This window comes from Thunnus albacares, chromosome 7 (assembly GCF_914725855.1).
Source record: "Thunnus albacares chromosome 7, fThuAlb1.1, whole genome shotgun sequence".
Taxonomy (NCBI): domain Eukaryota; kingdom Metazoa; phylum Chordata; class Actinopteri; order Scombriformes; family Scombridae; genus Thunnus; species Thunnus albacares.
The window spans coordinates 17233430-17251695 of NC_058112.1; the positions used below are offsets into that span (position 1 = coordinate 17233430).

Consider the following 18266-nt stretch of genomic DNA (forward strand, 5'->3'; position numbering starts at 1 on the left):
CCTGACAGCTAATGATCCACTCAATGACCAGAGAGAGAGGGAGAGAGACAGAGAGACATAGTAAAATGCTCAGAAAGATTTTCAATAATCTGTATGTTAACGTTTTTGTCTGGATTGTAATTTCTTCTGATCAGTTTTTAATGTGTGCCACCTTTTCTGTCTGTGGAGTGGGAACAGAGTCTGTGTTCTCATTCTTTTTAATCTGTAGATAATGATGACATTGGTTTGCCTTTATCCTCAATTTGTAGTTTAATTCCCTCTCGTCTATGACTGAAAATATGTAGTCCGCTGATTGAGACTGTTCTCTCTGACTGTGGCAGCTAATAGCTTTGTCACATCAGTCATTCACCACAGTCTCAGAGCAGAAAGCTCTGAAGGGACTGCTGGCTGCACAGCAATTGCCTCTTATTCAGTAAAATGGGTGGGCTATATTTAATTGGCAATCTAGTCAGTCAAATGCAGGTAATCATTTGCAGTATACAACACACAATAAGATGAGTTTGCTCCCATATGTATCACTTCTTTAGATTCAGCAAGCATGACTCACTTTGGATTAATGGGCCAGTCTGACTTTGGGCTCTGAGTCCATTGTGGTCTGTCCATTGTCATTGTAATGTCAGGTGGGATTGGATCTCACTATGTATATTGTTTTTCTAACAGCTGCAAGACAACAATATCAAAATAAAATGCAGACAGTTGAGTTGAGAGCTTGCCCCCTCCCACAGCTCTTCCTGTACATGAGTAACTAGACAATAGAATGAGCCAAAGGAAGGACATGAATCCAGCCTCATATCCTGATATCAGTCCACTCAGTAATGTGTAATGGTCATGAGATTAAACAAGATATGTCTGGGAATTACAGAGGTTCCTTATCTAATAGTCCAACTCACAATATGTGAAGGGAAACGAGAGAGAGAGAAAGGAAAGAAGAAGGCTTCCTACATTACAGTAACTAGTGCTGGGCCATGGCATACAGTGCCTGAAGAGGCACCAAAAGAGGCTTTTATTCCCCTCAAGTGAAGACTACAGCACCACAGGGGAAAGGGAACATGGTGGTAGTGAAAGTCTCTTAAGATGTTATATAAGAGCAGAAATATTCCTTAGCAGATAAAAGCCTTCCTATCAGCCGCCTCCCCATGCTGATTTCCTAGTGCGTTCACACTCAAAGAAGCCCTTTGATAAGCACATTAGATGGAACGGCCTGGACACAATGGTGATGTCATGAGGATTAGCACGCTACCTTGCTTAGTGTAGCAGCAGGCACAAGGGCTAATTCACAGCACTGCAGGGCGAGAGGCTGGGACACCCGACTGAAATGAGGTGAGGGGAGGTGGCTGCACAACAAGCAGTTAAATTATAGTTTCTATGTACTTTAGGCCGGAAGGCTGGAATAAACACAACATGCATTAAACATTCATGATGTCCTCCACTTTTGGAACATTTTGTGTAATTTCCTGCTGTATTGCCGTTACATTAGAAACTGTCTTGCTGTTGAGGGGGCCTGTAATCAGAGCTGTGGTGCACCAGTCATAGGTCAGGTGGTGCTCTGCCATTGGTGAAAGCTACTGTAAGTATAGCCTTTTGCCTGTGATTCTGGCACACTGGAGGATACTATAGAAACAGCCTCTTCATGCCTTCCTTTCAGCCATCTCCCCCACAATTTTGAAGTTCAGCTTTTATACCTAACCACTATCTTTCTCCTTTCACCCTGCCTTCTATTCACGTACAGTACTGTACAGTACATGAATAAGTTAAATGCAGAAAGCTCTCTTGACACGAGAGATGGAGAACATCAGAGTGAAATGGTTTTCCAAGACACACAGCAGAGTAAATTGCTTGGACCCATTTCACTGAAAGTACTTCTCAAGGAACAGGTGATGTAGGTGGCTTATGCAATGGTTTTAGATTTATTTTTATCCATGGAGTTGTGTTTGCTTCAGTTTTTTTTTGTAATAAAGACGTGTATATGACGCAAAGTTGTAATATAGGATCCAAAAATTTACATAATGTAGGCATGTTCTAAAATGATGAAAAGTCTAAAAATGCTATCAAATATATATTGATTTTAACAATTCTTAAATTTTCGGTGTCAAGAATGATATTTCATAGAATTAACATTGATACTAAATCAAAGTGGTATGCAAGGTTGCCTTTCACTGTGCTATATCTTTCTGTACCAGACATACTGTATGCTGCAAACCTGGAGAGGCAATTACTGTGCTGAATGTTCCCCATGGTTACAGCTAGGTTAATAGTCAGGGTTCAGGTGGAGAAGACAGATAGATGTTTTCTTCAGGACAAGGAAGCTTCAAGGCCTTCTGCAATGGAAAATGTTTTTTAAAGAGAAGTTGAAGTATCACACAAGCAAACTCACAGACACACATGCATGAACACACGCATACACACATGGACAATAGTGCCCAGTTGGTTTGACGTCAGCCACTCACAGTCTCATTTTTATTTGAAGAGCCAAATTTCTGTCAATACAGGTTTGGACTGCTGTGAGAAAATAGCAGCTGGCCTTGTTCCCACTCATCTTTGTGAGCCTCTCAGGGCCTTGTGAATAGATTACACAAGTTCCCTTGTCTATACTCTCTACAGCCCCCCTCACACAACACACAGTCCATATCTTTCATCAGAAATGCTACTGAAAATCCCAACCTCAGCTGCATTCACATCCAGCCAACTTCACTTTCCAAAGAACAACCCCCACAGCTTGACCCAACATTTGAGAGGCATTTTTGAAACTGCTTTTAACAAACTATTCACGATGTAAAAAGAAGTTATCTTTTCTTTTGCATCCTGTTTGTGTAGTAGGTTTTCCCTTTTCTAGGTCAGAACACTGTAGTGTCTGGAGAAATCTGTAGCACTGTCATGTAAGAGCAAAGTTGATCTGAGGTCAGGTGGCCTTCAGGGCTCCATGTGGTCCCTTCTACGGCCATGTCTCTGCGCGGCTGCCTCTGATTGGCCGGCATGGGGAGCCAGGTCTTGACAGGTGTTTGGAAGAGAGACACCTGTTTGGCCATGTGCTGATTTAGTGATCCATTTACTGGGAGCTGTGGGCAGTGTCTGTGGGACACCCAAAACATGCCAAGTCATTTAACAAAGAATTACAGCCATGCTCTCCCAGGCCTTCAGTCTCTTATATGCATAAGAATGATACTGAGATGATTACCTCTTTCATTGTTTAACTAATGCACACCAACTGTTGTGTATACACAGCACCTCGCATCACAGCTTCAAAGTGTCATTTTTAAGATAATATGTATTGTCATAATTCATGTTGGGTGCCACGGTGCAGATCTGAGTGCTGGCTGTCCTCGTCTTCTGCTATCTGGTTCCCGCTTACCCACTGTGCTGCTGCAGCCCCTCCCTAAATGGCTTGGGCCAGTGGGTGAGGCATACTGAAGGCTGGCCAGGCTTGTTGTGAAAGTAGAGCAGCCCTGCCCATCTCGCACAGCCGTGCCCGACCAGTCCAACCAACATACTCCCATAATGAGCAGGTTGGAACTTAAATTTGCAGGTTCAGATCAGATCTTTGGCTCACTGGTGGAGAAAGTGCATAGTTTAACCCCAGTAAACACAGGCCTTTCACGGCCTGAACTAAAGAGGGTTCGTTCAGTAAACAGGAAATGAACCAGCAAGGCGTTTTCTTAGAATGAGAAGAATGCCACTGCTCTGTACCACACCAAACTGTAATGCATCTGTGGTACAGTGCTGGCCATTCATTATCCAGAGGACCTCTCTCTCTCTCACTCTCCTCTGGGCATTGTGGACACTTACGTTTGAAGAGATGTGGGCGCTTCTCTGAACTTCCTTATTTCGGTATCGGCTATGCACAGCATCACATTTATATCTGTGCAATGTAGATTGACAGTTTTTGTGCCTTAAAATGTACTTCTCTCAAAAAATGTTATGAACATAAAATCTAAGATAAAGTGAGGGATTTAGAATCTGGTTTTAATGATCAGTGATACTATGCAGGAGTCTCATAAAACCATGGCAGTTTTAGGAAATGTGACTTACACTGAGGTTGTGGTGAGCAGCTCTGGGTTAGCCACATTGTCTGCACAGACCTAAACGTACTGTCACACCGCTGTCAGAGGATGTAGCAGCTGTAGAAATACCCCCCCCCCACATACACACACACCGAAGTCACACACTCTCACACCCAACACGACACCGATTCTTACACATATAGTTTCTCTTTCTCTCTTTCTCTTTAGTAACACACACACACACACGCACACACATGCACACACACACACACACACACATTTTCCACTTTGTTGGGTGATGAAGACAAGAAACAGAGAGTAAGGTCTCATTAGTGTGTGTAGGTTCCTTTCCTCTGGCTCACACTCTGACCCCTACATCCACAGGAGTCAGTGACCTTCCTGTAGACACGAGGCCTTCGAGGCAGCCCACAGATAGAGCAGGGCGCTGCTGTGGACCTGCAGCAGCCTGATAGAGGAACCTTGAGAGCCACACATAAATCATGTTTTGATGTACACTGCCTTGATATCACAAGCTGTCACATGCTGTCAGCAAGTCTTGTTAACACAGCTATTCAGAGCCGTAATGAGGAGCAGAGAACAGCCTGTATGAAAGTGAGCAAAAGAGCACATTACTTGTTTAGTTATATGACTTTTTTGTGTGTGTGTTTTTTATAGTTAGAATAGGCTCTTTATAACACCACAACACACCACCCTATTTACTTATGAGCTCTTTGCTTTTACAATAATTGCACAATTTCATGCTCAAATAAGCATCTTTGACCACGTTGTTTGATAATCCATTTTATTCTCCACATGCATTAACTTTGATAAGATCCCACGAGTGACAACCATACTGAATTACAGACTGGGACACACAAAAAGTGCTCTGCCGTAGTATCTTCTTATGCAGGGGTTTCTCAGCAGGGTGGCTTATGATAACTGAAGTATAATAAAAAATGCAAACATACACACTTGCAGAAAAGGAGAAGGAAGAACAGAGCGGGACAACGGCAGGGTGGAGGATTGAGAAGGAGAGAGAAAGAGAGGAAAAGGGAGGAGGACAATATTTTGTTTCTCTGAACACTTCTGAAGGGTGAAAGGATATGGAGTGACATTTCAGTTTCCCTTTGGTACAGAGCCATGTATTGAACTACAGTTTAGCTTTGCATTGGTGTAACAGCTGCTAATGTTTTGCTGTTATAAGAAAAACAATGAAGGACATGCATACAATAATTGGTAAATGTTTGATTTATATATATATATATATATATATATATATTGACAGAAATGTATATATTAGGTAACAGCACAAAAACACAGCCACATCTTGTATACTGTTTCTGTTCAACTGTGCAATTTCATTTCAGAAATTGAGAAACAAAGGCCATAATGACTGTGCTAGTCCTGATCCTGATGACTGTTTTGGGCACAGCCCCCTCATGGACGACCATTTCGGCAAACTAAGCGAAGAGAGTGATTTAATGTACAAGCGCTGTGGTGTAAGTACTTTCTTTGTCCCCTGCTATTTTGTGTTGATTCCTGTCTTTATGTTGATGTTCACTACAGGCGCTAAACAAGAAAGAACACAGAGGTTGTGATAGCCCGGACCCCGATGCCTCATATGTCCTCACTCCTCACACAGAAGAAAAGTATAAAAAAATTAATGAGGAGTTTGATAATATGATGAGAAATCATAAAATCGTAAGTACTGTAAATGCAACGTTTTTGCTTGGCTTTGTGGCACAAAGGATTTTCACTCTTTTTTCATTTAACTTTTTCCTCTTTTTGTTACACCCCCAGAACCTCTGTCAACTTCTTTCAGAACTACTCTAGCTTAAGATTAATGCCCCCTCTTCTGGGTGTTCATTTGTTCCTTATGTTGATTTGTTCTGCAACTGATATTTTGGCACACCCTGATAAGATCACATTTCATTAACAGGTGAAATGTTGCATGCTTCTGCTGGAAAGATTACACCCTAGTATCATGGTCATGTTATCATAAATCCAACAGCAGTTGCTATTTAAACACATCAGGAGCTTACAGTAAATACTTACTCATGTAGTGTTTATCATAAAGATCTGCAGGTTCTGTGATTTAGGGGGTGGGTTTTTTTCACCTCATTGCGTAACAAAAATAAATTAACACAAAAGATTCATTTTCACAGTTCCTTGCTAATGTAATATGTAATGTAATTTCCCTCCTTTAAATCTTTCTATCACCTCTCTCTCAATGCATTCTAGCATTAAATATCTCCTTTTACTCCTGAACAGTTCCAGCAACACACTGTTCCCAGTGCACAATAACACTACACTATCATTTAGCATCTTCCCTCTCCTTCATCAAATACCACACTGGCTCGCCCACTAAAATACCACAAACCTTTTGTGATCTTATCATGCGTGACAATATTAGAATTGTGCAAGAACATAGTGCTTACTAAGCAGTAGTTTTCTCTATGTTCCTGACATGAAGAGCATCACTTTGCCATTAACAAACTAATGATAACACCCGACTGGCCCACTGGATAATGCTATGATGAAATGTTCTCACTGCCACCTGTCATTCTCACTTACGCTTTGCACAGTCAGCACTTTTTTAGGTAAATGCAAGTGAGTCACGATTTTCATAGCTGTGAATCCCCGCTACCCTTCTGCTGTGCTGAGAAACGCATCACACACTGGTGTTTCAAAAGGCAAAAAGTATGTATTTAGTGCTGACTGCTGCAATGCCAAAGTGATCACCTAAATGCATGTTTTTGGATTTTTGTTTCCTGTTTTTTTGTGTGCTACGGTAGCACTGAAGATTGTGTGTTTTCTATATGTATGATGTTAACCAGAATAAACTTTTTTTGAAGGTTGTATGGTGTCACTTGATAACCCTTAGATGTAGAGCAGAAATGTTTTTTAGAATATTATTTTATATAAATAAACTGCAGAGCTTTAAAACATTCAGTATTTTATATTTTGTTTCATTTTTACAGTTTTTTGTGTGACCTGCCTGATTATTTTGTGAATCTATTTTTTTTTTTTTAATTCAAGCTAACCTTCAAGGGTAGCTCTCTGTTAATGATACCATGACAACCACTGACCCATCATCATCAGGCTTTGGATTCTGTGTGCATTTGTGTGTAAATATCTGTGTGTGTTTGTCTCCCTCTTGCAGCCTACAGCATTGCCTCAGCAGAACTTCTCAATGCATGTGGCAGTGCCTGTATCCAATCCTAATGCCATGTACCAGCCAGGAGGGACTCTGGGCAGCCAGGCCCTGGCAGCAGCCACAGCCTCTCTGAGTGACAGTGGGATGCTATCCCCTCCACAGGCCTCCCTGCACAGGAATGTGGGCTCTAGTGGAGGCCCCCAGAGGCCCACCAGTGCAGGCAGTGCAGGTTAGTGGACAACAAACCCACTTAGTTGGTCAATGTGTCAGTCGGAGGGTGATCCAGACCACTCGCAACAGATGATCTAGTTGATTAAAGCCCTCATAGTGTTGTCTGCCATAGTGTCCACATATAGTGGAATAGTTTGATATTTTGGTAAACATGCTCATTAACTTTTAAATAAAGTAAGCTGAGAATATCGATACCACTCTCATGTCTGTACATTCAGTAATAAGTATAGCTCTGCCAAGAGGTAATTAGCCTAACTTAGCATATAGCCTAGAAGCAGGGGGAAACATTTACAATAGCCTGGCTCCTTCCAATGCTCAAAAACACAACTAATAACTTCTCTAAAACTCACTAATTAGCTTTTATCTTGTTATCTTAAAGAGCATTTCATCCTATACTATAACTATTTTAAAAACGTTTTTAACGACAGTTTATCTGTATGCCCAGCACTTCTCTCAGCGTCTATGCTGATTGCCTGGCAACTTCACTGTGATAACAAAACTACAGTTACTTCACCCAGCCAAGAAACAGTTATAGGACGTAATATGCATAATATGTGCACATGATATCAAAGGTAACTTTAAGGTAACTTTTTGCGTTGTTTATAATGCATACAATGTATTTTACCCTTTTTTTAAAAATGTAAATGGCCTGAGAACAAGCAGTCATGTCATACTAAACCCTTATATTTGTGGTATTTGTGTGATATATATTTTTTTCACACCCTTTGAAAGGTTCATCACGCCTTGTACTGTAGCATTGTGGAAAAATGATGTCAGTCTACGCTAGTACTTGTATGACTCGTCTGACTCAGTCAGTCCAGATGGCTTTTGCAAGATTCAGCTACACTGCATATGATAGAAGTACATGCAAAAAGGTGTGAAATGTCTCATGATTCGAATTTAACCACATATCAGAACTGGCTGACACCTTCTCATTTCCAGGGGATTTACTTAATAGTTGTTGTCACGATAATATCTCATTCTTGATCGTTCGCTGCAACATTTTAATTGTTTATGGACATATTTCAAAAGATGTTAGCAAAGATTTTAACTTCCTGGCTCATGTGGCATAGTAGCTCTGTCTGTTTTGATTTAAGTATAACTCTTGAAAGTGTTGAAAGCCTCTGCTCGGTGGAGTGTTCATACAACAGTTAGGGGAGGCTCTGGTCGATGCTTGATTTTCAAGAGACTGTTTGTTGCAGATGCATGCTCATAGTGGAGCGCTGCACTCACCATCTTAAACCTTATAAACAAACACCATGCTGAACGTAGCTTGATGTTGCTCTCTTTAATCACATTTTGAAAATTTCCCCACCATGAGGACACCGGCGGGGAAACATACCTCCCTTTTATGTGCTCTGAAGATAGATCTACATGACATTTTCATGTTTGGTCTGGCATCTCCATCACATGCTCTGCTAGTTCGCAGAAGGATGCAGATGGTTAATCATATCACTCTGTGCATCTCATTAGGTGGCATTCTGGATACCACAGACCTTTCAGTGCCAAGTGGTGTGGGCTGCAGCCCAGCGGGTAAGTCCTCCCGGAGAGATTCATTAGCTCTCTGTAGCTCTGCCCAATAGGCCTCCTGCTTAGCACGCGAGCTGGATAGTTGCGTATCCATCTGTGATTGGTTCAAGACAGTTGTCACTATCATTTACTGATAGTGCCTTTGCCTGACTATATTTTTTGCTGCATGCTAAGGGGATACATCTGTGTACTTCCTCTCAACAGAGGAAATGTATGATATGCTTGTTAAATGCATGCATGAGAGATGGGAAGTGGCTCAGCAGCATTCAGACAGTGTGGTGTTTGTGCTTGAAAAGGGTAACTAGGCAAGGCAATTAGCTGTCCAACTGACTTTGGCAGGTAAATAAACGCAGCGTTTCCTTTAAACTTGTCACCTCTATGCAGCCCTCCCTCCTCCTGTTTCCTTCCCTCTATTGACAGGTGCATCTGTTTTCCCCCCACTACCCTGGCAGCCCTTATAAGGCTGGAGAGGGTCTGTAAGATGCCTAGACCAGCATAACCCTGTAGGTATTCGGGCCATGACATCCCACTAAGTCCTCAGTACACAATGACCGGACAGCCTGTCATGGCTGCAATGTGCCGTTTGAGAGGCGGAGGCAGGTGGAGTTTAACTCTTTAACTCCTTGTTGCTTAGCTTATGTACTCCATATAGTATTTCTGACTAAATGCAGAATGTTGTTACCAAATGGTACAGTATTTAATGCCCATAGCTTGTGGAAGACCACAAGAATGAGATATTTTGTTAGGTATTGATTAGATAGCAGAAGACCGACTTCGTCTATTTGCAGTTAGCATTTTGAGGAGAGTACAGGGTAAGTTTTAAGTTTGGGGTGTGGTCCCGGGTCGGGGCAGAGTTAGGATCTTCTGCCAGTGGGCGTCAGCGTTTGGCACAGTATGAGTATGCTGCAGCTGTTGTTTGTACCAAGTGTGTAGAACAGCAGAGACTACAGGGAGGAGAAACCTCTCCAGCCCTGCTGTCAGATGACCATTCCTGACATAGCTCTGATTTTTCACAAGTTGCAGCTATGACCACAGCAGAAGCCTTTCAACGTTGCCAGATGGAAGATGTGTCGTGTGATATCTTCTCTCCTGTTCGATGGTGTCACTGTAGAGCAAAGATTACAAGCATGTACAGCAGGGTTCGGTGAAATACTTACCACTTTTTTAAACATAACACAAATAGAAAAGGTCTTATTTTCCACACAACTTCCGGCTCCCTGTGAAGAGCGATGGGCAGCTGTTTTCATTGTGGGATCTGGAGGAGTTATTATTTACTTAGTGAATTGTGAAATTGCCTGATTTGCAAGTTCTCGTATGTCTTTGTCACCGTGAACATCATCAGAGATATTTTTGAAGCAAACAAATTTCAGTTGTTCTTTCTGAAATAAGTCATCTGTAGTTGTTCTTGTCTAGTCTTTGGTTCAGATAAACCAGTCTCATTTTACACTGTTACTCCTGTGTGCGATCCTATAATAGATCTTTTCTCTCAACAACTCACGCAATTACACCTAATTACAAGCTTTGGTTGTTGACTGGTGAGCATTAAGAATTGAAAGTTGTGGTGAACAAGGAGGATTTAAGAGAATGCTCTCTGTTATACAATATATCTGCAAGCTGTACACATCCCGTCATTAATATCGGGGCATTGCAAGCTTTTGAAACACAATTACAGAGCATGTTTGTATGTTCAGCACATCACATCTGGTAATGGAATAAATCATCATGTACTTAAGTCTGTTTTGGTGCAAATTTGATGTCAGAAAGTTATTTTTTATTGTAGTTTTGTGCTTGGTTAATTAAATGTAAAATATGTATTCAAAATTGAGGGATGATGATGAATTGTACCCCAGCTGTAAAAAAACAAACAAAAAAAAACAACAATGTGAACTGTCAACTACAGTTGTAAGGAAAAGAGTGAAGGGCACGAACAATTATTTACCTGGTAGCCATCTGTCTTTTGTCTAAACAAATCACCCTCTGCACATCCTGTCTGGTCTTTTTTTTCTGAGACACAACAATAGGACTGTGCATGGCATCTATTATTAGAAAATTGTTCTCTTTTTGGAGGCACTTGATTTATATCTATTATTTGTTCTCATTCATCAAGACATTTCGCTTTTGCCTGAACCTGACGCACGTGGGATGTTGGGCACAATAAGTCACTGTGTGTGTTTTTTTTTCAATTTACTTTACTTCAAATGAAACAGAATGTTTCATTTGTAAACACAAGCCCTTACGTAATGCCCCTTCCCACACAGTGTTAATAATTCAGGACAATGAACAGAAACCAAACTGCTTTCAACATGCACAGGTTTCAGTCAGAGAAGATCCATTGGCAAAACCAATGTTACAAAAATCTGTACTGTGTATGAAATGAGGGCAAACATCACGAAAGCCCATTGAAATGCCCCTGCTGAAAGGCTAGGTCTCAACTTGTGGCTGTTATCTCGGTCTAAGTATGTGTTCAAACATGTGTTTCCATCCTGGCAATTATTTGAGAGAAATGTGGGATTTACTCATCATCAAACATCTGAAGTCGTAATCAGAGGCACATTCCACAGATATGCAAGTCAGGTGGGTTAATCCGAGGCTAAATTAGCCCATGAATACAGCAGTGAGTGTCTGTCTGTCTCTGCCCTGTGATGACCTGGCAGTGTGTCCAGGGTGTCACACTGCCTCCTGCCCAAAATATATTGGTATCAACTCCAGTCCTCTGTAAATAAAGTGGACAAAGAAAATGACTGAGATGTCACTAGATACAATACAGTGCAAAGGAGGTCTAGTAATGTCTAGATTTAGAGATTTTTTTAAAGTCCTCAAAAAAAAAAAGTTAAAATGTTACAGTGATCAGAGTAACTGTGCATACCACATAACCGCAACATCCCTGGTTCGATTCAATACCAGCCAGGGAACCTTGTTGCATGTCATACCCATCCCTCTGACCTTATTTCCTGTCTGCCTCTTCACTAATCACAGTCAAATAAAGGCAAAAAAAAACTTTTAAAAAAAGTTACAATAAGCTCATTAAAGAACCATGAACAATGGAAGTAGGATATTGATGCAGGTTTATTTCACTGACTAGCTAATTTGCCAGAAAGAAATGTAGTAGTCCTTTTCAAAGTACACATTTTCACGTCATTGTACAAAAAGGTACAGTATATATATATATACACACACACACACACACACACACACACACACACACACACACACACACACACAAGTTAAGACCTAGTCACTCCCTAACCATTGGGAGCAACTGGTGTTCAGTGTCTTGCTCAAGGACATGTCAACGTGTGGAAAAGAGAAGCCAGGGATTGAACTGCCGACCCTAAAATAAGTTGACAACCTGCTCTACTAGCAGGTGTGTACAAAATCTTGTACAAAATTTTGTAAATGAACAAATTACAGTTATGCAACATGACGCCTGTCAGTGATGACGCAAAATGACAATTTGTAAGTGTCCTAAATCTTAATTTACTTTCCCACCATTGAGTTAACTACTACTAGGTGTCTATTATATAGGGAGTAGCAAGTGAATGAATGAGGGAGTAATTTTCAACACAGTCAAAAATGTCTGTTGTGAATAAGGCCTTTATCCTGCTTTTCCCAACAATAGCTTTATGGTTAAGAATCTCTTTCAAAATAGAATATCACAGCTCACTGATTGTAATCAGATATCTCCTCGCATGCCATATTACCGCACTGCAAATCATTCCTTTACATGAAATTCTATTTACATGAACATCTCATTCTCACTGAATGACATCTTCTCTGCTTTTAATCAGGTTTGCTATTTTTAGGGCCTTGGACATTTACTTTGCTAATTCTGTAAACACTGTTTTCTCACAGCAGCCAAGTCTTGTATGATCAAAGCCAGAGCTGACGGCGATAGCTGCTTGTATATACTGTTGATTCAGCTGTGAGATACTATTGTGGGCTTCATAACTGTTTATTTGACCATCAATTGTTGGTGTCCTTATCTGTAGTCAGAGGGGCTATTGTTCCATTATGTTCCTACGCAAGAGCCTACTCGTTGTGCACACACTTTGTGTTTCACTGGGATACACTGAACACAATGGAGAAGTCAGCGACTTGTTGAAGTGTTACTGATCTGTTGATGCAGTGCTAGATACCATTTATTCTTTCTTCCCTTCGTTTTTAGGATTTCAACATGTTTTTCATTTTGAGTATAAAGTATATTGTAAAAGTATAGTTTTTACTCATATAAAGTAATTTCAATTTAAAATTGAAGAGCACTTGAAATATCACTTTTGTTTGTTTGCTTTATTTCATAACAATTCACTGTTCCATTTTTATTAGATTTGATTTGTTTGGAATTTGCAGAATCCCTCTGCAGACCTTGTTCAGATGAGTCATACAGTATCTTGCTGTTGAAAATAAATGTACTGTAGGTTGACCAAACCAGGAAGATTTTTTATCTTTTTGTGAAACCATCATTGAAAAGGTGCAGTTTGCAGTGCTCTAACAATTTAAAGGGTTAATGTTTGACATTGTAGCACTTCAGAATGATTGGTTTTAATTGGCAAACTACCAAGAATGAAATATTACAGTATATTATACAACACAGTATCTGAAAACAGTACAATAAATCTATAAAGTTGTTTACAATGGTTAGTTTATAGCACTTATATATACACTGTGAAAAGTATTTCTCAAAGAGAACTACTTGTTGAATATCAATAATCTGTCCACACCCACTGATAATACTTGTCCTTTACATGGGATAGCGGTCCAGTGATGTAGTGGGAGTGGGGGTTCCTAAAAGCAGTTGGTGGAGACTCACTTTTAGAAGAAAGGAAGTGACTATTGACCATGAAGGGAGGATCTAGCACTTTGCTGTCTAGCACTGTTTGTGTTCACAGTTTAAAAACAACACGTAGAAATTTTTTATTGTTTTTATTCAACTCTAATGGCTTCAGCTATTTCTTTTAAGCAGTCACAGTACATTTGACAGTGAACTGCTCCTCATCCCAAGATGCAAAGAACTGACTTTGATGTAATCATTCACAATAAAAATAAAAGGCTCATCAATTTTGAAATGGACATTTTATTTTTGTAAATGTGCAGGATAATTATCCAAGTCTATTAAAACTTCCCAGAGGGTTGGAAACACTTAGCGCTGCATGCTGCAGCAAGCTGGAAAACAACACAGTGCGAGAGGTTTGCTTGATGACTGGAAGTGTTGTCAGTCACGGTCCATGGTTTGATGATGTGTTTCTGTCGCTGTGTACCTCTGCAGGGAATGGTTTTGTTAACCCCAGGGGCTCTCCGGGCCTCCTCAGCACACCCAGCGGCAATGGCCTGGGTAAAGTCATGCCCACCAAGTCTCCACCACCCCCTGGAGGGAACATGGGAATGGGAGGCCGCAAGCCAGACCTAAGGGTTGTTATCCCTCCATCTAGCAAAGGGATGATGCCCCCACTGGTGAGTACAGAACACACCACTGCACACAAGTATCACTAGCTGAAGTACCCTCAAATATCTCTGCTGCAGGGCAGAGTGGAGCATTGTTTAGTGTCTTATTCAGACTTTCTTTGCAGAATGTTTTGTAGGACTTTGCCTACACACGTTTTTGATGTTATCACATCAGTGTAGCATGCCATGCTAGTGAGGTTGTCACCTCACCAAGAACTGTATTTTTCTACAAAGTGCGACTCACTTACAGTAGGCAGGCGAAATCTGTGCCTCTTGTGCCACGCTCTTCTCACACCCATTAAAATGTGGACGGAGCAAAGAATCTGCAGCCCAGGTGTCATAACTCTCACTCAATTATTCACATTTAAATGAGAGGCTTTCTCTAATTATAATAATGAAGGTGCACAGCACGCTGACCACAGTGAACACCTGGGGCTACGCTAGACTCTTCCGTTCATAAATCAGCATTCAAAAATAATGTAAGTGGGGGATTTTCAATAGGCCAATAAATTTACTATCTGCTGTTGACAGCAGCAGGAGCCACTCCAGGAAAATGATTGTGTTTGGTAAATACACTTTGGGTTACTGTGGGTGCTTCTCTTTTCCAAGCCTCAACTAGCATGGAGCAGTGTTCAAACAACTGTGTGGTGCGATGTTGGCATGTGGAATCATTAGAGCAGGACCGGTTGTGTTGTAAGAGGTCTGAAACAGGTTAGGCAGAGAGGGAGGTGGGTTCAGTTCTCCTCTGAGCCATGAAGTATTTTAGACTGGTACAGGCTGTAGAGGGTGCTGGCTGTAGCAGGTCTGCAGACAGCCTGTCATTAGGCCATAATGGTATTAAATTAATCACATCTCAGTGTGACAGAGTGTAGATGAAGACTTAATCAGGGGCCCAGGGTGTGAGCCAGATAATATCTTGTCGCCCTTGTCGTGTCTTCCTGCAGCTATTGATTGAGTGTGGGTATTAAGACAGCCCTGGCCTGGTCGCAGTATGTCCCACAGCACAGAAAAAGATAGAAGATGGGCTTTTGGTTCTAGCACAGTACATGACAAGAACAAGGATGATTCAAAATGTAGAGTACCATGCAGTCACTGTAGGTAGAAAGAATTATAGAAATATTATCTGTAATTTCTTATGATTGATGGGTTGATCATGGTGTCGCATTCAGAATCAGATGAGTGTTAGCCTTACTGTACTTTTTGTTCCTGACTTCACTGGCTTTTTCAAGATTTTACTTCTTCTTCGTTTACTGGTTAAAAACTTTGTAGCCCAACAAACTACTGCTTCAGAACTCATCATTCACGCATGGTTGGAGGATTGTGGCAACATATTGAAGTTAATCTGGTGCTTATGCTTTGGACAAAATGGTTCATGAGTATCACAACAGACATAAAATGAGTGGGTTTTTACAAGGACTGCAGCAGTCATCCACACTTTTATATTCCTTGTTGTGCCTTTTAAAGTCTAGACAGGTGGAACTATTTTCCAGAGCGATTTATAGTCGCTCTGCTTCTTTTCTGTAACTCTGCCTCTCTTCTTTTCTTCTGTTGAGGGCAGTCGGAGGAGGAGGAAATGGATTTGGTGAGTTGTGACAAATGCCTGGGCAAATGGCTGAAATGTGAACATGCTTCCGGTAATCACACATGCTAGACTAAAGACAGTGCTGAAACCGGAGATTGGCTCTCAGAACTGCCAAGAATAATAAATTCTAAAAAACGTTTTGTCACTGCATGTTTTGGGTTTGGCCTGTGAAAATTGCCTCAGCCTGTTAAATTGGCTCCATTCCCTACACGTCAATGTTGGTCATATACCACAAGGAGTTTGTCTGTAAGCGTGTGTTTGAGTGTGTGAAAGAGAAAAAGATAGTCAGTGCTTTAACTATTATAATTATTGTAGTCACAGTCTAAAAAGTTTTACAGTTAAAAGACTGTTCAGTACAAAATATAAATAATTTATACTTTTTCTAAGGAAGAGAAGATTACATCATCTTAAATGATGTCATTCTGTGAAATACTCGGGTTTGGTGAAGTCATCTGGCTGGAGAGTGTTGGAACAATGCAAGGAAGCCATCAACTAGATCATGATGCCATGCTGCTTCAAACGTAACCACTGGCAGCTGCACATATGTTTGTTACATTATATACTGAGGATTTGTTTTAGTATTGTTCTAAGCTATGTCTGCATTTGATTAGTGTAGTTGGAGTGTGTGTTTTTCTAGCTCACAACTTACTTCGCTGCATGACCACACCGTGTTGTGTAGGTGTGGACTGCATGACAGTCACTGCACTATAAACCGCTAGAGATTGACGTCACTCTGCGAAATGTGTAATTGATGTTATCCCTTTGTACCCTCTCAGTTATGAGTTGTTTAGTTGATCACTAGACTCACTTGGTTTGACTCACTCTGAATGTTTGCATTAGAAGCACTAGCAGCCTTGTTCTTTATTGTGGTGCACTATCCCTTTAATAATATCACTTTTCAAGTCTAACGAAGTTAAACTCTGTAATAAAAAATAGATTCAGTAAACTAATAAATCCTTTGTGCCTCAAGTTGCATGTTAAAGACTACATCTGTTGTCAACTTTAGATTGATGGAATGGATGAAATATTTATTGTAAATACTAAAATCCACCTAACTTTTTATAGGTACATGGTAATCATTTTGGTGCAGGGTAAATTCACAAGTATAGTTGCAGTTTTCTGTATACAAACACATATGTATACACATTTTAGTGGATTGTATTTCTGAATACATTCATAGAATTCCCATATGAAACCACAAAATCACTTATTTGATATTTTATGCTTTGTTTTTATCATCTATTTTGGCATCTTTGTCAAAACAGATTTTAATATGGTAAACAACATAAACAGAAAGACCAGAATATTGACTGCCATGAAACTACACCACCACCTTGTGGTAACTTTTATTATAACACATTCATCCCTGGTGGTAGTGAATTCCCATATGAAACCACAAAATCACTTATTTGATATTTTGTGCTTTGTTTTTATCATCTATTTTGGCATCCTTGTCAAAACAGATTTTGATATGGTAAACAACATAAACAGAAAAACCAGAATATTGACTGCCATGAAACTACACCACCACCTTGTGCTAACACTTATTATAACACATTCATCCCTGATTACCTCAATATGTACACTAAATACCATCTGAAAGAAATTGCAGGCTTTGGAATAAATGCCATAAATGATAAGAAAACACACATTGTTTGGTATTATTGTGTGGTGTTTTTTGAATGCTGTATTTTGGACTTATGAATTTTTTATTGTTTTTTGTGTTTTGCAGAACACCCAGAGGATAAGCAGCTCCCAGTCCACCCAGCCGCTGGCCACTCCAGTAGTGTCTGTCACCACCCCCAGCTTACCCCCACAGGGCCTGGCCTACTCAGGCATGCCCACCTCCTACAACCCTGCTGGTGAGTCTGGCCTCTCTCTCCCCTCAGAGTGAAAACAACGGTCTCAGCCGTGATTGTTTGTACTACACACTGGTGGTTCCTGCTCCTTTCTCAGTGGCACACAGTGTTGTAAATGAAACGTTAGTGAGTTCTCACTGTGTGTGGCTGCTTTTGTTTTTACAGAGTACTCCCTGAATAGTGCAGAGATCACCTCCCTACAGGGCTTCGGCTCTCCTGGGCTCTCACTGGGATCCATGTCGGCATGGCAACAGCATCAACTGGGCCAGGCAGCTCTTAATTCTTTGGTGTGAGTAACACCCTTCCAAACAAAGGCACACTCTCCAGACGCCCTCACATAAAAGCAACACCCACTGTGCTCTGTGATATCATGCTGAATCACACATCTACATATTCCTGGATTTTCGCATTGCTGCATCTCACTTTTGTTGTCTCCTTTTTGAACTGAACACAATATATTCTGCTTATCT

At 40.7% G+C, this 18266-nt stretch overlaps 1 protein-coding gene across 14 annotated transcripts in view; it reads left to right on the top strand.

Annotated features, from left to right (window-relative positions):
• mef2aa (myocyte enhancer factor 2aa) overlaps positions 1-18266 on the top strand; it is a 69902-nt gene that overhangs the window by 47947 nt on the left and 3689 nt on the right. For 7 of the 14 annotated variants that reach the window (XM_044357628.1, XM_044357629.1, XM_044357632.1 and 4 more), the window contains 7 exons: positions 5565-5699; positions 7162-7384; positions 8860-8919; positions 14180-14364; positions 15914-15937; positions 17670-17799; positions 17962-18085. In XM_044357628.1, the coding sequence (XP_044213563.1) occupies positions 5565-5699; positions 7162-7384; positions 8860-8919; positions 14180-14364; positions 15914-15937; positions 17670-17799; positions 17962-18085 (881 nt within the window). Of the gene's footprint in view, positions 1-5365; positions 5498-5564; positions 5700-7161; positions 7385-8859; positions 8920-14179; positions 14365-15913; positions 15938-17669; positions 17800-17961; positions 18086-18266 lie in introns of all 14 variants that reach the window. The other 7 variants (XM_044357636.1, XM_044357638.1, XM_044357640.1 and 4 more) reach the window with 7 other exon arrangements.